Source organism: Nomascus leucogenys, chromosome 12, assembly GCF_006542625.1.
Source record: "Nomascus leucogenys isolate Asia chromosome 12, Asia_NLE_v1, whole genome shotgun sequence".
In the NCBI taxonomy this organism is placed as follows: Eukaryota; Metazoa; Chordata; class Mammalia; order Primates; family Hylobatidae; genus Nomascus; species Nomascus leucogenys.
The window spans coordinates 9,273,761-9,286,249 of record NC_044392.1 but is presented as its reverse complement, the minus strand read 5'-3'; the positions used below and the strand labels follow the sequence as shown (position 1 = coordinate 9,286,249).

Below are 12,489 nucleotides of genomic sequence, written 5' to 3'. Positions count from 1 at the left end.
CTTCTGACCCTGAAGCCTGACGTCTGAAATGCTGCCCCCAACCTACTCAAATCTTGACTTCCCATTAACACCCAGCTCAGGTCATAACCTTCCATAAAGCCTTCCCTGACTATTTTATCTAAAATGAAAATAGCTCTCATACTCTGGTTGTTGTAGGGGGAAAAAAAAAAGATGAAAAGAAAATAGCACCGATATATTTCACATATTCTATTGACTACCTCCACTGTCGTAGCATTAACTATTATTTCACGTTATCTGATTATAACTTACGGGATCAGCAACTTAGGTTGCTCCTTCAGTAAAAGCAGCTTAGAGACTATTCTGTTGAACTGATTAATGATTAAATTTCTAGTTTAATATTACCTAAAAAACAAAAAAAAGAGTAGTTATTTCAGAGGCTAAAGAAGTAAGTATGAACTGGCTTATTCTACCATTTCTCCACAGACTTTTAAGCTACTCCAATTGTGCCTTTAGTTGGGCTGTATATCCTCAGGAGCCACTAAATGTCTGACATATTTTTTTTTTTTTTTTGAGACAGAATTTGGCTCTTGTTGCCCAGGCTAGAGTGCAATGGCTTGATCTTGGCTCACCACAACCTCCACCTCCAGGTTCAAGCGATTCTCCTGCCTCAGCCTCCTGAGTAGCCGGGATTACAGGCATGCGCCCGGCTGATTTTTTGTATTTTTAGTAAAGACAGGGTTTCACCATGTTGGCCAGGCTGGTCTTGAAGGGCCGACCTCAGGTGATCCACCTGCCTTGGCCTCCCTGAGTGCTGGGATTACAGGCGTGAGTCACTGCGCCCAGCCAGATGTCTGAAATTTCTACGTTCTTCCAGTTGCTGTTGATTCATTCTTTTCAGTTGTGACCATCTCTGTTCTCCTCTAACCCTGTGATTGCTTCTGCTTTTATACCTTCATCTAACACAGCTGCTTCTCACTGGTAATATTTGACTTTAGAGCAGGGATCAGCAAACTGTAGCCCACAGGCCAAATCCAATCTGCCATTTATTTTCATAAAGTTTTATTGGAACACAGCCACACTCATTTGTTTAGTATTGTCTATGGCTGCTTTTGTGCTATAATAGTAGCACTGAATAGTTGCAACAGAGAACAAGTGGCCCACAAAGCTAAAATATTTACTATCTAGCCCTTTACAAAAAACATTTGTGAAACCATAGCTTAGAGGAAACACAACTGAAACCCAGAAGGGTGAAGTTACTTGTCCAAGATCCTATAACTGGTAAGTAGCAGGGACAGAACTATTACATTCATTTATATGGACTTTATAAATTCTGGAAGTCATAGAACCTTACAACAGTTTCTCTCTACATCTCCGTAGGCTTCTTTGAGACTTTAATAGTCAACTACCAAAGTCTCAAAGAAAGTAATAGACTGGGTGTTAATGGGAAGTCAAGATTTGAGTAACGGTCAAGAGACCACTTAAATCTCAAATTAATCATCAAAAAAGCAGAGTATAACAAATCTGCAGTATTCAGTGGCACCGCAGTCTTTGGTAATCAATCTTCAGGTGAGTCCTCCAGAACACTGGATATTTTGTTGGAGGAGACAAGGCCAATAACACTGGCTTTGTTTAAGAGCCTCCAAACTAATACTAAACAGAATTTGACTATTCAAGAGTCCAACTTAATTACCTAAAAGAACTAGGCAGATAACAGAAGTGAATAAATCAGTCTAATATATAACATAATATAACAGAGAGTGAAAAAGCCTTGGCCCAAAATTTAAAACAATACTGTAAAACCAAACAAACACAGCTGCAGACAAGAGCAGGATTTGGCATCAAGCCACCAGTTTTTATCCCTGGACTATGTTATCAATTTCTGTAAATCTTAAAAAGCCAAAAGGTAAACTCCTAGCCTTTAAATAACAAATTTTAAAAAGAAAAAAACAAAAACTGATTTATTCTTTTATTAAAATTTTAAGAATAAAGTATCAAATAAAACAAACCACTTGGATAAAACTTTCTTATCCCCAGGTAGCCTTACCTTCCACAACATACACCTTTGTCAAAGGAAAGTCAATACTCTTTGCCATTACTTCAATTTCTTCTTTAAGCTTTCCCTCAGGCAGAGGTGTGAATTTGTCAAATAAAGGGGCAATATAATCAGCATAGATTGTGACAAGAACCTGAAAAGTAAATGTCAGAATAACATATGAACATGTTCTTAAAGAAAAATCATTCTTTATTATACAGATTAAATTGTATTAAAACAATTACGTTGACCTCAAACTTGAGAACAAGGAACTTACTTGCTCTGGTATTCCCAGGCCCAAATAGTACCAGATAGTAACAGCATAATATCTGTCTGATGAATTAAATTGAAATGAGTAGTCTGATAACAGAGTAAACTTATGAATTTTATTTTAAAGGATAATGCTACTAACAGTGATTAAAATCTCTAGGTGGTAATAAGTATAGTCCTTTCAAAACTATCTTGGGGATTTCTGATGCTTCATGAGTCAATCATAACACGCAGTTCTGCCTTTTAGCGTAATCACAATAGACCTGAAGTCTTTCCTAAAAAAGAATTAGTAGAACTTGATTATGTGCTGTTACTTGCTTGGCTTATCAGCTAAAATTAATTACCTGTAGTTCATAATTGTACATTGTGGTTGAAATAGCATTTTCTTTGCTTTTTCCTCTTACTTTAATTTGCCATACAATAGATACCTGTAAATCCAACTAGCGCCCATTTTCTGATCTTGATCCCATCAGTGGAAAATGAAACAATGAGCATTACGTAATTCAGACTAAAATAAACTTCAGCTGGGGCGTGGTGTCACACACCTGTAGTCCTAGCTACTTAGGAGGCCGAGGCAGGAGGACTGCTTGAGCTCAGGAGCTCAAAGCTGTAGTGCACTATGATCATTCCCGTGAAACAGCCACTGTACTCCAGCCTGGGCAACATAGGGAGGCCCTATCTCTAAAATAAGATAAAATAAACCTCATCAGTGGAGTTGAAGAGCTGTTAGATGATAATTTCTGGGTGCACTGAACAGACTACTTTGGGTTTTTTCATTTGGGTTTTTTAAAAATTATTTGTAGAGACAGAGTCTCACTGTGTTACCGAGGCTGGTCTTAAACTCTTGAGCTTAAGCAATCCTCCCACCTTGGCTTCCCAAAGTGCCAGGATTACAGGCATAAGCCACTGTGCCTGGCCCTGAACAGACCATTTTGACTGTGTTGTAGTGTTTGTGCTGTGAAGCACTTGAGAGTATGGAAAGAGAAGAGGATAGGAGACGTGAGGGAGGGAAAAATCAGGGGGAAAACAGTGAGAGGGAAAAGGAAAGGAGAAGAAGAGAGGCAGGAATAGGTGGCAGTTGGGGAGAAAAGGGAAGACAAAGGAGAAGGAAAGGAAGAAGAATGGGTAAAAGATAGAAGGAGAAGGGGAAGTAGATGGGGCAAAGAAGGGAGAGAGTGTCTAATGGGGAAGGGAAAGGCAAGGGAAGGGAAGCAGAAGAAAGCCAGTTAAGTATATGCTTTCTTTCTCTTGTCCCTCTTAAATCTCATTTCTCTTCAAAATAACCATGATTTTAGGCAGTGGAAGTTAGTCAGGAGTCATTAAATTATCACACTTAGTCATTCTGGTGGCAACTCACAAATGCACAACCCAAAACTGCCTGACAACTGAATCATTAAAAGTGACTAACAACTAGTTTCTATGACTTGAAGAGTTAGCATAAGGAGAAGGAAATTTATGGTCAGTCAACACTCCTGTTTCTATAATCAGAAGCAGAAACCAGGGAGGAAATGTATATAAGCACCTGTTTATATTTCAGCTGCTTCTTAAGAACTGTTTACATGCCAATGAAGATTACAGTAATCTCACCAAGGAACTTTTGTAAAGGAAAATGAAATAAAGATTTTACTCACCAGAGACACAACTAACGTGAACAGCCAGGCATAAATAAAAAAATAGTCACCCCCAATTTTAATAATGTAAAGTAGAAGTGAAGACACAGGCAACAAAATACACTGAGTCACGACAAATTTCTTGATTGCATCTTTCATGAAGAACCCCAAAGTCTGCAAAAAGAAAACATTACCACAAGAAACTGAGAAACTGGTTCTGCTTTTTAAAATAACTGATAAATAAATACAAAGGATACATTATTAAAGCAATTTTTAAAATTAACATGCAGTGAAACTATATTATATGACATTAGGCAGCTTAAGACAATGGGTAAATGTCTTCCATTTTACAGCTGAAAATTCATTTAAACATTATTAAGTGAGGACGAGTGCAGTGGCTCACGACTGTAATTCCAGCACTTTGGGAGGCCTAGATGGGAGGATTGCTTGAGCCCAGTAGTTCCAGACCAGCCTGGGCAACATAGTGAGACCCTGTCACTACTAAAAATAACAACAAAAAAATTAACCCAGTGTAGTATAATTCATCTGTAGTCCCAGATACAAGGCAGGCTGAGGTGGGAGGATTGCTTGAGTCTGGAAGGTCGTGGCTACAGTGAGCCATGATCCTGCCACTGCACTCCAGCCTAGGTGACAGAACGAGACCCTGTCGCAAACAAACAAATGATTATTAGTAGCTGAAAAACAATAGACATTAGTGCTAAAGGAGTTTATAACATAAATTTCTTTTTTTTTTTAAGAGACAGGGTCTGGCTTTGTTGCCCAGGTTGGAGTACAGTGGCACAATGATGGCTCACTGTAGCCTCAACCTCCTGGGCTCAAGCAATCCTCCTGCTTTAGCCTCCCAAGTAGCTGGGACTACAGGTGCATGCCAGCACAACTGGCTAACTTTTAGAATTTTTTTGTAGAGATGAAGTCTCACTATACTACCCAAGCTGGTCTTGAACTCCTGAACTCAAGTGATCCTCCCGCCTTAGCCTCCCAAAGTATTGGGATTACAGGCATGAGCCACTGTACCCAGTCAAGACTTTCTTTTTTTTTTTTTTTTTGAGACGGAGTCTCACTCTGTCACCCAGGCTGGAATGCAGTGGCGAGATCTCAGGTCACTGCAAGCTCCGCCTCCCGGGTTCACGCCATTCTCCTGTCTCAGTTTCTCGAGTAGCTGGGACTACAGGCGCCCGCCACCAAGCCCGGCTAATTTTTTGTATTTTCAGTAGAGACAGAGTTTCACGGTGTTAGCCAGGATGGCCTCGATCTCCTGACCTCAGGATCCACCCGCCTCGGCCTCCCAAAGTGCTGAGATTACAGGCATGAGCCACCATGCCCGGCCTTAAGTTTTTTTTTTTTTTTTTAAATCAATGTTGACTAGGTTGGCCTCAAACGTGTAGCCTCGCCTCCCTGAGTGCCAGAGCAACCGGCCTGAGCCACCGTGGCCCCCAAGACTTTCAACTATGATCTTTACCAAATCTGTAGTTTCCTTTTTTCTCAATTCATACTCTGAAATAGTAAATTATGTTTAAATTATAAACAGTACAGGATAAAAGCACAGAAGTTTTTCACATTTAAAAGAGAACATTTGTATTCTTTATTATACCTGTTGATTGAAACCATGTTTTTCTTCTATCACAAAAGTATTATAAAGACTCCATGGCAAACCAGTCAATGCACTGAAAAGTGTAGCCAACAGCAGAAACACCAGGGACTGAGTGATCTAAACAAAAGAAAAAACAAAAATCCAGTTTTTATGAACTACTAGCAAACAAATCAACAAGTATTTGCTGAGCACCTACTTACTATATCCCAAGCAATATGCTTGATTCTGTGGATAACACAAGGTCTGAAACATCATCCCTGCCTTCAAAAAAGTTTACTTTTGAGAGAAGTAAACGAGAAACAAAACAATTCCTTTTTTATTACACAGGCACTATATGAAAGGTACCTTAAATCATATAGACAAATCCCTAAGATAAAAAGCCTGGATTCTTGGCTTACCACATGGAAGAAAGTCACCTGATAACTAAAAATACTCACACTGGACTATTACGTGATTGAGAAATAAACCATTGCAAATAAGCCTGTGATATTCTGGGATTTGTTATCATAACTAATGTTATGCCAATACAGCATGGGTAACCAAGGACTATGCAGACAGAGAGGCAAGTCTAACATTGGCAGAAGCCAAAAAATTAACTTTAGTAGAAAAGAAATACCATGACAAATATATGCTAATGAATCACGAACCTCATATTCTGGTCCAAAGCCAGCATAACCACAGAACCGTCCAGAAAGTCTCCAGAGATAAGGTATTCCTCCAAAGAGAAGAATAAGCTATAAAACAAAGATACTTTGATCACAGTTGAACAGTACTAGAAACTATCATATGAGAAAGCATGGTATAAAGAAAGAAAGGACAAAATAATCATCTCTCTATTTAAAAAAAAAAAAAAAAAAAAAGAGGCCAGTACGGTGGCTCATGCCTGTAATCCCAGCACTTTGGGAGACTGAGACAGAAGCATCACTTGAGGCCAGGAATTCAAGACCAGCCTGGGCAACAAGGTGAGTTGAGACCCTATCTCTACAAAAAATTTAAAAATTAGCTGGGCCTGATAGTGCGTACCTGTAGAACCAGCTACTTGGGGGAATGAGGTGAGAGGATTGCCTGAGCCTGGGAAGTCAAGGCTCCAGTGAGCCGTGATTGTGATACTGCACTCCAGCAAGGCAATAAAGTGAGTCCCTGTCTCAAATAAAATAAAATAAAATAACAAAACAAAATAATTTTTTAAAAAACAGACCTATTTCACATTTAGCATAAATTATGCATTTAGATGAGTACTAACCATTGAGATACTAAATTTAGGTGGTTAAAATAACATTTTTGTCTGTACACTATATATGGATGAATTGTATGGTATATGAATTGTATGGTACACGAATTATCTCAATAAAGCTGTTCTAAAACAAAACAAAAAAAAAACTTTTGTCAAAAGACCACAACAAAATCACAAACTAAACTTAGAAAGTTTAAACCGCCGGGTGTGGTAGCATATGCCTGTAATCCTAGCACTTCGGGAGGCCAAGGCAGGCAGATTGCTTGTGCTCAGGAATTCGAGACCAGCCTGGACAACATGGTGAAACCTGTCTCTACAAGAAATACAAAAATGAGCTTTTTATACTGTAAATTTTCTTAGATCCATCCATGGTGGACTTCAACTTTATTTGGTATTATCAGGATATTTCCTAAAGTGTTTATAACAAATTACACTCCCATTAGCAGTACTCCAGTGTTTCTGTTTTCCCACAATCTCACCCACACTTTAAACTATCCATCTTTTAGACTGTTACCAGTACATTGGATTGGTTTAATATCATGGGTCTCAAATATGGTCTCTGGACAGCAGCAACAGCATCTGGGAATTTCTTAGAAATGCAAAGTCTCAGGCCCTACCCCAGATGTACCAAATCAGAAGCTAGAAGTGGGGCCCAGCAGTTTCTAGGTAAACCTGATGTACACTAAAGTTTGAAAATCATTGCTTTAATAAATTGTTTTCTTTTTTTAAGAGACAGAGTCTCACTCTGTCACTCAGGCTGGGGAGCGGTGTCATGATCTATGATCATGATCTATGATCTATGATCTATGGTTTACTGATTTTTGAACTCCTGGGTTCAAAGGATCTTTCCATGTCAGCCCCCCAAGTAGCCAGGACTACAGGTATGCGCCACCATACTTGGCTAATTTTAATTTTTTGTACAGATGGGGTCTCGCTATGTTGCCCAGGATGGCCTCAAGCAATCCTCTCACTGTGGCCTTCCAAAGTGCTGGGATTACAGGTGTGAGCTACTGCACTCAGCCCCAATAAACTGTTTTTCAAAAGCCTCCCCTAACACTACCTCCAGGTATTTCCACTTTACTACAACTAATTCAATCTTAGACATAAACCTTGTTTTCCCAAAAGACATGCTTTGGTACCACTGTCTGACATACGCTCTAGCTGTTGATCTAATTGACCTGGGATGGTATTTCTTTCAGCCAATTCCCAATACTAATAAATAATGTATAATTAAGGATTTATAATGCTTTTAGTAAAGGCTAGAGCAACTATTATTAAAAGTCCAGTATTTAAATAAGCATCAAGGGTAGTTTTAATATGAATTCTGAATGATCTGTAAATGCATTTGAAAATTGATACTGCAAACCTTGTTTCGTTTCTTTGGGGACTGAAAAACAAAGCATGGTGAACTGTACAATGTCTCTGTGTTGACAATTTCACTAAGCATGCTCCCAGGGTTGTCGTATGGCAAAATTAATGATCCCAGAAAAAATAATTCCAGTGCTTTGACATATATTATTTCACTACATTCTTTTTTTTTTTTTTTTATGAGACAGGATCTCACTCTGTCACCAGGCGGGGGTACAGCGGTGCGATCACAGCTCACTGCAGCCTCGATCTCCTGGGCTCCAGCAACCCTCCCACCTCAGCCTCCAAGTAGCTGGAACTGCAGGTGCACATCACCACACTCAGTTGATTTTTTAAAAATTTTTTTGCAAAGATGGGGTATCACTATGTTTCCCAGGCTGGTCTCAAACTCCTGGGCTCAAGTGATCCTCCCACCTGAGCCTCTTGAAATGCTATGATTACAGGATTGAGTCATCATGCCTGGCTTCACTACTACAGTCTTGAAAAGCAGGCAGGGAAAAGGGTATAATCATCTCTATTTAATAGATGAGGCAACTGAAACTCTTTAACTGAAAGGTTACTTTAACTGAGAGGTTATGACTAAGTAATTGCTATGCATTGAGCTTCATTTACATTACCTCATTCACTCAGTCCTTGCCACAAACCATACAAGGTACGGCTTAACATCCACACACTTCTCATTTTATTTTTATTTATTTTTGAGATGGAGTCTCGCTCTGTCACCCAGGCTGGAGTGCAGCGTTGCAATCTCAGCTCACTGCAGCCTCCACCTCCCGGGTTCAAGCAATTTTCGTGTCTCAGCCTCCTGAGTAGCTGGGATTACAAGCACACGCCAACACGCCAGGCTAATTTTTGTATTTTTAGTAGAGACGGGGTTTCGCCATGTTGGTCAGGCTGGTCTCAAACTCCTGACCTCAGGTGATCCACCCCCATCTCGGCCTCTCAAAGTGATGGGAACACAGGCGTGAGCCACTGTACCCAGCCCAATTCTCATTTTAAAGATGAGAAAACTTAGGCTCAAGAAGGTGAAACTGCTCACATAGAAACATGCAAAAATTAGAGAAGCAACAATTTAAACATTTCAACCCTGACCTACTCTGCTCCCCAGCCACTCCATTTCTTCAGTGGGCCCTTTATTGATATCTGTGAGATATTAGAGAAAGTGTCTCAGAGAGGCTGGACATTTTCTGTCTGGGTGCAGTGTCATATTTATGTGAACAGTGGCAACCATAACTGGCCACACAATGACTCTATTTAGGTTCCCTCAGGTAGAAAGCACTATGGCAAAAAAAAAAAAAAAGTCGAAGCTAATCTTCTCACTTGATCTCTGTGACCAAAACATACAAACCTATTAATTTTAATCAACACAAAACAGAAATTAATGAACTTGTTTCCAAACAAAACAAGGTTTCAAAGTTACCCAAAATATTCTTCCTGCCAAGCATAAATGCAGCCAGAAAATCCCCAGAGATAAATTTAGCACATTCATGTTGCAGTCTTTAGAGTTTCAAGAATGGTTTTTTCAATGTCATTTTAAAGACTCAGCAGAACAGAGTTTGAAACCCAGTTATCCTACTTATTAGCATGTCCTTTGGCAATTAAACATGCAAGCCCTTTAATTTATCCAAGCCTTTGCTTCCTCATTCATAAAAAGGGAATAATAATGCCTATCCTTTCTACTTCACTGTTGTAAACGTCAAACAATAAATATAAAAACTATGCATGAAGTGAAAATTATGACGACTATTAACTATTACTATTCCCAACCTTAGCCCATCAGTACTGCTTCTAGTTTGAGTCACAGTACATTACAAAGCACTCACTTTATGTATGTATTCTCCCTATTTCTGTCATCTCCTAGAACAAACAGCCATTCCTATGGTCACCAACCATAATTACCAAGCTACTGTCTATCTTTCCTGGCACTATTTACCAGGGACAACCAAGGAGACTGAAAATGCTTTTCCTATTATTTTACTATGGCCCTGTGGTGGGTAAAGTCAAAGGACTTCCAAGAAGCAAACATCAGAAAGAGAATAGTGTCTACCTCATCTAATTGCCTTGTCATTATTAAACAGAGAATTCAGACGTTTCAGAGATGAAGAAAATATGGGAGCTATTAATCAGTATAGAACAAGAACTCTGAATATTACTTCTTCAGGTAGTGTTGTAAGTTGTTCAACAATTCTCTGGAACTGGTGGAACAGAAGGGGAAATGTCAGTTGACAAAACAGCAAAACTCAGCTGTCAGACATCGATTGCAGAAAGAAGAGGCAAATACTCTTACCAAGCAATGGAGGGAAAATATGCAAAATATTAAATCAAGTTTGGAAGGAGCTAGCTTTTGGGGAGAATAATACATTTAAGATCTTGGATTTGTTTAATGTACTTTTTAAAGTTACTATAATTCTTTTTTGAGCTCCCATTAGTCTTTTTTGGACCAAGGCCATTACATAAATACATAAGTAAACTCTCTTTCGTCTATTTAAAAAAAAAAAAAGGATAGTGTCTAAATTAACCACTTCTACTTCCATCTGTCTCTGAAGGATGATTTCCTACTTGTGACCTGTCCCTAACAGAAGAAATGCTCGGATAAATTAAAGCCAAGTCATTATTGAAAAGATTACTTAAGAGCAATAGCTGTGTATCCCCAAAGCCAATGAGATTGTTTTCCAAATCATTTATTAATTTTTCTAAATACCAAAATTTAACTCTTCTAGAAGCATTGCCATTTTCCATCACCTTGAAGAAATAAGTGCAGTTCCTAATAATTTGGATCTAACCACACTAGTCTTATTATTCCATATTTGTTAAGAAAAACTTTGTGATGAGCTAGACAATTCTGTCATTTAACACCGCTACATAAAGCCAGTTTCTTTAACTCATGAAACAATGATGGTAGCTGACCATAATTCTTTTAAATTTAGGAATCTTTCTCTTCGTGGTACTAGTGGATCTAAAAGTTCTAGAGAAATAATGATGATGATGATCAGGATGATAAAAATAAAAGTGGCAGGGCACAGTGGCTCATGACTGTAATTCCAGCACTTTGGGAGGCCAAGGCAGGCAGATCACGAGGTCAAGAGATCGAGACCACCCTGGCTAACACGGTGAAACCTTGTCTCTACTAAAAATACAAAAAATTAGCCAGGTGTGGTGGCAGCGCCTGTAGTCCCAGCTACTCAGGAGGCTAAGGCAGGAGAACCGCTTGAACCTGGGAGGCGGAGGTTGCAGTGAGCCAAGATCATGCCACTGCACTCCAGCCTGGGTGACAGAGCAAGACACTGCTTAAAAACAAAAACAAAACAAAAAAAGCAACATAAAAACCCCATATTATTTCATTCAATAAATAGGAACTATATGCTGATTACATGCCAGGCACTAGGTATAAAATGATGAACAAGACTTAACTATTTCTTTAAGGAACTACCAGTCTGCCAATTAAACAGTCAAATCAGGCCAGGTACAGTGGCTCACGCCTGTAATCCCAGCACTCTGAGAGGGTGTGGTGGCATGCAACTGTAGTCCCAGCTACTTGGGAGGCTGAGGTGGGAGGATCATTTGCGCCTAGGAAGCAGAGGTTGCAGTGAGCCAAGATCACGCCACTGTACTTCGGCCTGGGTGACAGAGCGAGACTGTGCCAGAAGAAAAAAAAAAATCCAGGCAAATTCAACATAATGGGATAAGTACTCCAATAGGAATAATGATAGGATGCTACCCTATCCACATTCGTCAGGCAGGGAGTTTCAAATGGTTGCTTAGAAGACATGACATCTCAGCTGGATCCTAATGGAAGAGGATCTTTTTCCTACCTGGGTTCAGGGTAATAGTTCCCATATTCTATAGTTTTCAACTGACTAAGCAGTTATATTTCTGTCTTTTTTGCTCAACAGCCATTACTATCAATAACAAAGGTTAAGAAAGCATTCTGGGACTTCTAAGTGTGGTACCCTTTTTTGTGTTACAAAAATATGAAAATGAAAACAACCAGACAGTCTCTCCAAGAAGTAAATTACTCACAGTGCCTTCAATCTCTGAATAGAGTCCTGACCAGAAGCTGAAAGTGCTTTTATCCAGTTGATAAAGTCGAGATTTCTCAAATGTTTCAGAATCCATGATCTGTCCTAACTCCGGTGGTACATGAGTTGTTGTTTTATATATCCTTCTCTGAAATATTTTAAAGAAAACACTTTAGTGAAACAGTCGATTGTTTATTACAATAGTCATTTATGATCAAACATTGAATGGTTTATGGCTTGCCACTTGTATCTGTTGAATTTGCCTTACACCTACAGAAATATTGCACTTGATCAAATACATGAAACGACTGATGCAGGAAAATAAAAGCAGAACAAGAGAACCTGAGGTAACCTGACTGGTAAAACTATAATCAGGGTTGTCA

At 39.1% G+C, this 12,489-nt stretch overlaps 1 protein-coding gene across 1 annotated transcript in view; it reads right to left on the bottom strand.

The window, feature by feature from the left end:
• The window catches only part of ZMPSTE24 (zinc metallopeptidase STE24), a 44,201-nt gene that overhangs the window by 29,158 nt on the left and 2,554 nt on the right, over positions 1–12,489 (bottom strand). Inside the window, exons 2-6 of the mRNA XM_003273323.3 lie at positions 12,108–12,254; positions 6,133–6,219; positions 5,486–5,602; positions 3,895–4,047; positions 2,006–2,147 (exon numbers count right to left, since the gene is read on the bottom strand). Of these exons, the coding sequence (XP_003273371.2) occupies positions 2,006–2,147; positions 3,895–4,047; positions 5,486–5,602; positions 6,133–6,219; positions 12,108–12,254 (646 nt within the window). The remainder of the gene's footprint in view (positions 1–2,005; positions 2,148–3,894; positions 4,048–5,485; positions 5,603–6,132; positions 6,220–12,107; positions 12,255–12,489) is intronic.